This window comes from Pollachius pollachius (genome assembly GCF_949987615.1).
Source record: "Pollachius pollachius genome assembly, chromosome: 10".
NCBI classification, from domain to species: Eukaryota; Metazoa; Chordata; class Actinopteri; order Gadiformes; family Gadidae; genus Pollachius; species Pollachius pollachius.
The window spans coordinates 23586244-23591243 of NC_136943.1; the positions used below are offsets into that span (position 1 = coordinate 23586244).

Below are 5000 nucleotides of genomic sequence, written 5' to 3' on the forward strand. Positions count from 1 at the left end.
ACCAGAATCAAACAAAACACAATCACACCAATCTCTAACATGCAGTCTTTGCTCCTCCTCAGAGAACCGATGGTCGATGTGAACAACTTCACCATCTTCATCAAGAACAGCATCCGGTTCCCCATGTTTGATGTCACACGGTAAGAAGAAGTGCACACACACACACACACACACACACACACACACACACACACACACACATACACACACACACACACACACACACACACACACACACACACACACACACACACACAGACACACACACACAAACACACACACGTAAACACACACACACACACACACACACACACACACACAGACACACAGACACACACACACAAACACACACACGTAAACACACACACACACACACAGACACACACACACAAACACACACACGTAAACACACACACACACACACACACACACACACACACGTAAACAAACACACGTAAACACATACACGCACACACACACACACACACACACACACGTAAACACAATCACGTAAACACACACATACACACACACACACACTCACACACACACAAAAGGTTGAGTGGAACTTGCCACTGTCAAAGGATCCAATGAGATGAAGCCAATCTACCCCCCCCCCCCCAGGGGTAACTTCCCGCAGCACATGACCTCCAAGGAGATCAGAAGCTGCTCCTACCACCCGGTCCTCAGTCCCCTCTGCCCCATATTTCGTGTGGGGGACATCCTCAACTCCACCGGCCAGGACGTCCACACCCTCGCCACCATGGTAACCCCACTCCTCCTCCTCCTGCCCCCCTTTTTAGGGCTACTCTTATTTTCTGAGTTGGTTCCCCCCCATTAACCTCTCCTCTCCTCCCCCCACCTCTCCTCTCCTCTCCTCTCCTCCCCCCACCTCTCCTCTCCTCTCCTCCCCCCACCTCTCCTCTCCTCTCCTCTCCTCCCCCCACCTCTCCTCTCCTCTCCTCCCCCCACCTCTCCTCTCCTCTCCTCCCCTCCTCTCCTCTCCTCTCCTCCTCTCCTCTCCTCTCCTCCCCTCCTCTCCTCTCCTCTTCTCCCCTCCTCTCCTCTCCTCCCCCACCTCTCCTCTCCTCTCCTCCCCTCCTCTCCTCTCCTCTCCTCCCCTCCTCTCCTCTCCTCTCCTTCCCTCCCCATCCCCTCCTCTCCTCTCCTCTCCTCTCCTCCCCTCCTCTCCTCTCCTTCCCTCCCCATCCCCTCCTCTCCTCTCCTCTCCCCTCCTCTCCTCTCCTCTGTTTCCGTTTCCGGTGTGTGTGTGAGTGGCGGTGGTGGGTGCGAGTGCGAGTGGCGCGGAGTTTTGAATTGTTCTCTGTCCCTTTTTCCCGGTTTTTCCCTGGTTTCTCCGTCTGTTCTATGTGCATGATCAGGTAAGATTTATTAATACTTTAACAGTGTTGGCCGAGTGATCAGTGGTTGTGTTAGGTGGTTTTCGGGAGGAATGGCGTCCTCCGAGACGCCACCTCCGTCTATCCGGCAGGGAGTAAGGATAGTCCCGCCGGATAGTAGCGTTACTGTGGAGGAGGTTCTGTTGGCTGTCGGTGAGCAGGTAGGTCATGATAAATTATCTTTTGCATCTAGAATGAACAAAGCAGTGGTTGTGTTCCTGAAAGAGGAGCCCCGTGTGCATCAGCTGGTAGAGAGTGGTGTGTTTATCAGGGACTTATTCGTGCAGGTCTCCCCGCTGTCAGTCCCCTCCACGCGGATCACCGTGTCCGGTGTTCCGCCGTTCATACCGAACGAGTTGTTAGAGAATGAGCTCCGTAAGTTCGGCAAGTTTGCCGGCGGATTTAAAGCAGTGAGTTTGGGATGTAAGGATTCCAAACTGAAGCACGTGCAGTCTCTGAGGCGGCAGGTGTTCATGTTCCTGGACTCGCCGACACAAACACTGGAGGTGTCGTTCAGAGTGAAGCACGGTGATGGGTTTTACATGGTGTACGCAAGCTCAGGGCAGTTCAAATGTTTTGAGTGTGGAGATGTGGGACATAAACGCTTTGCGTGTCCGCATAGACAGCAGGGGGCAGCTCACTCCGCTGATGCGGCGGGCACTCCGGTGTGTCCGCGGCTGGCGGGTCCGGTGCTGAGTCCGCGGCTGGCGGGTCCGGTGCTGAGTCCGCGGCTGGCGGGCCCGGTGCTGGGTCCGTGGCTGGCGGGTCCGGTGCTGGGTGCGCGGCCAGGTCCGTGGATGGTGAGTCCGGTGCGGGGTCCGCGGCTGGCGGGTCCGGTGCTGGCACAGCGGGTGCGGATGCGTATCCCGGTGCTGAGGACGCAGCAGCCGGTGCCACTGGTTCATATTTTGAGGATGATGACTTGGATAGGGAGGAACAGAGCCAGCCTGAGAAGCAGCAGGCTCCTGTGGCTGCAGAGAACCTGAGCAGTTCTCCGTCTGCAGGCACTGAAGCAGCTTCCACAAGTTTTGCAGGCAGAGACCTCACTGTGATCACCAATGACGGACAGGGTATGTTAAATAGTCAGGCATCCTGTGAAGGGGAAGACATGGAGTTTGACTGTGAGTCAGATACAGTATCTATAGGTGAAACTTCTATCAGGAACACAGATCTCTATTCTTTAGAGGAAATAAATCAATTTCTGGATGTGACATTTAAAAAGTCTGTTATACTAAATGATTATTTCAGTGACACTGACAAGTTCATCACATCTGTTGGTGTACCAAAAAGATTGGTCGGTTTTGACCTCTTGGACGAAATTGTAAAGCATATTACAATTCTGAGAAAAGCAAAAAAAGGTAAAACTACTAAAAAGTAACATGATCATGTACCACACGGTCTTTTTCCTCTTTTTATTGTTCCTTGCTCTGTTCATCTTATCTGTTTCTTCTTCTCTAACCTCTATGCGGAGCCTTAAAATAGGGTCTTTGAACATTAATGGTGGGAGAGACAGACACAAAAGGGCATTAATCTCTGAAGTCGCTACTCAAAAAAGGGTTGATGTGCTGTTTTTGCAAGAGACACATACTAATCCAGCAGACGAGATAGATTGGGGTTTATGGTGGGAGGGTTCGTGTACCCTTAGTCATGGCACCAACCTTAGTGCAGGGGTAGCTGTTCTGTTTAGGAAAAATGCGAATGTAGAGGTTTTATCTTCTACTGAAGTGGTGAAGGGCAGGCTGTTGATTGTCAGGGCAGAAATAGAGGGCTCTGTGTTCTTCTTTGTTAACATATATGCCCCAAATCGAGGCACAGAAAGAGTGGGCTTTTTCACCCTGCTAAAAAATGAGGTAAGGAATTACCATCATGATCAATTCATCATTGGTGGGGATTTCAACTGCACTCTAGATTTTACTGTAGACAGGACAAGTGAAGAACCCCACCCACAGTCATCGCAGAGCCTTAACAGTATCATCACACACCTGGATCTGTTAGACACATGGAGGGTCAAATATCCACAATCCAGACAATACACATGGGTGAGGGTCAGCAATAACAGGGTGAGTGCAGCTAGACTGGATAGGATTTACATTTCCAAAAGTCTCAGCTCCAGATTAGTCCACAGTTACATTAGTCCAGTTGGCTTTACTGACCACCACTATGTCAGCATAGACTTGATAATTTCGCCAGGTGAAAGGGTTAAGTCCTACTGGTCGTTTAATAATAGACTTCTGCAGGACCGTTCTTTCTGCCAAAGCTTTGAGTGTTTTTGGCAGCAGTGGAAAACTAGGAAAGCAGATTTTGTTTCTTTGAAGCTGTGGTGGGAAGTTGGTAAGGCCCAAATTCGTGTCTTTTGCCAGCAGTATACCTCCCATTCGACTGCTAAGATAAAGGCAGCAGTTCAGGAGCTTGAAGCTAACATTAGGAACATTGAAGAGGGGTCACATAGGGATTTGGATCCCACCACGGGTCATCTGCTGCAGGAGAAGAGATTGGAGTTGAGCTCCCTCCTGCAGGAGAGAGTGAAGGGAGCTCTTGTCAGGTCTCGCTTCCTCCAGCTAAAGGACATGGATGCCCCAAGCTCTTTCTTTTTTAATCTGGAGAGATCGGTGGCACAGAGGAAGCAGATGACCTGCCTTAAGCTTCCTGGAGGCAGAGTGACCACCAGTCAAGGTGAGATGAGGACCCATGCAATGGACTTCTACGCTGACCTCTTTGGGGCAGAACAGTGCAGCATGGAGTGCCGCGAGGAGCTCCTGGAGGGGCTTCCTCAGCTCATCCCGGGAGAGAAAGCTGCTCTGGACTCTGAGCTGACTCTGGAGGAGTTGACAGTCGCTGTAAATCAGATGGCATCAGGACGGGCACCAGGGATTGATGGTCTCTCCTCTGACTTCTACAAGCGGTTCTGGAATACCCTTGGACCTGATTTACATGTTGTTTTAATGGAGTGTTTCAGAACAGGATCACTTCCTGTCTCCTGTCAGCGAGCTGTGCTTTCCCTGCTTCCCAAGAAAGGAGACCTGGCCTTACTTAAGAACTGGAGGCCGGTTGCTCTCCTCTGTATAGACTATAAGGTGCTTTCCAGAGCCTTATCAAACAGACTTAAGGACATCCTGGGAATACTTGTACATACAGACCAAAGCTACTGTGTACCTGACAGGAAAATAATGGACAACATTTTCCTTATTCGAGATGTTATTGATGTGTGTAGATCCCATAATGTCGATTTTGGTATTGTTCCTTTGGACCAGGAGAAGGCTTTTGATAGGGTGGATCACTCTTATCTGTTTTCTGCACTTAGGGCTTTTGGTATTGGTGATGGTTTTCTGGCCTGGATTGGTTTATTGTATAATGGTGCTCAATGTATGGTGAGGATGGGGGCAGGGCTGAGTCGGCCAATCCCTGTACAGCGAGGGATAAGACAGGGTTGTCCTCTCTCCGGTCAACTATATAGCTTAGCTATTGAGCCCTTGCGGTGCATGTTGAGAGGTCGGCTCAGTGGTCTCTCACTGCCTGGGTCCTATAATATTGATCGTCCACCTACTGTTTCTGCTTATGCAGATGATGTTAGTATTTTTGTCTCCAGCCAGGGGGATGTTC

General features: G+C 50.5%; 1 protein-coding gene across 1 annotated transcript in view; it reads left to right on the top strand.

Annotated features, from left to right (window-relative positions):
* Positions 1 to 39: 39 nt before the first annotated feature.
* p2rx3a (purinergic receptor P2X, ligand-gated ion channel, 3a) overlaps positions 40 to 5000 on the top strand; it is a gene marked incomplete at both ends in the record, with an annotated part of 8870 nt that continues 3909 nt past the window's right edge. The window contains 2 exons of the mRNA XM_079745303.1: positions 40 to 140; positions 625 to 766. Of these exons, the coding sequence (XP_079601429.1) occupies positions 40 to 140; positions 625 to 766 (243 nt within the window). The remainder of the gene's footprint in view (positions 141 to 624; positions 767 to 5000) is intronic.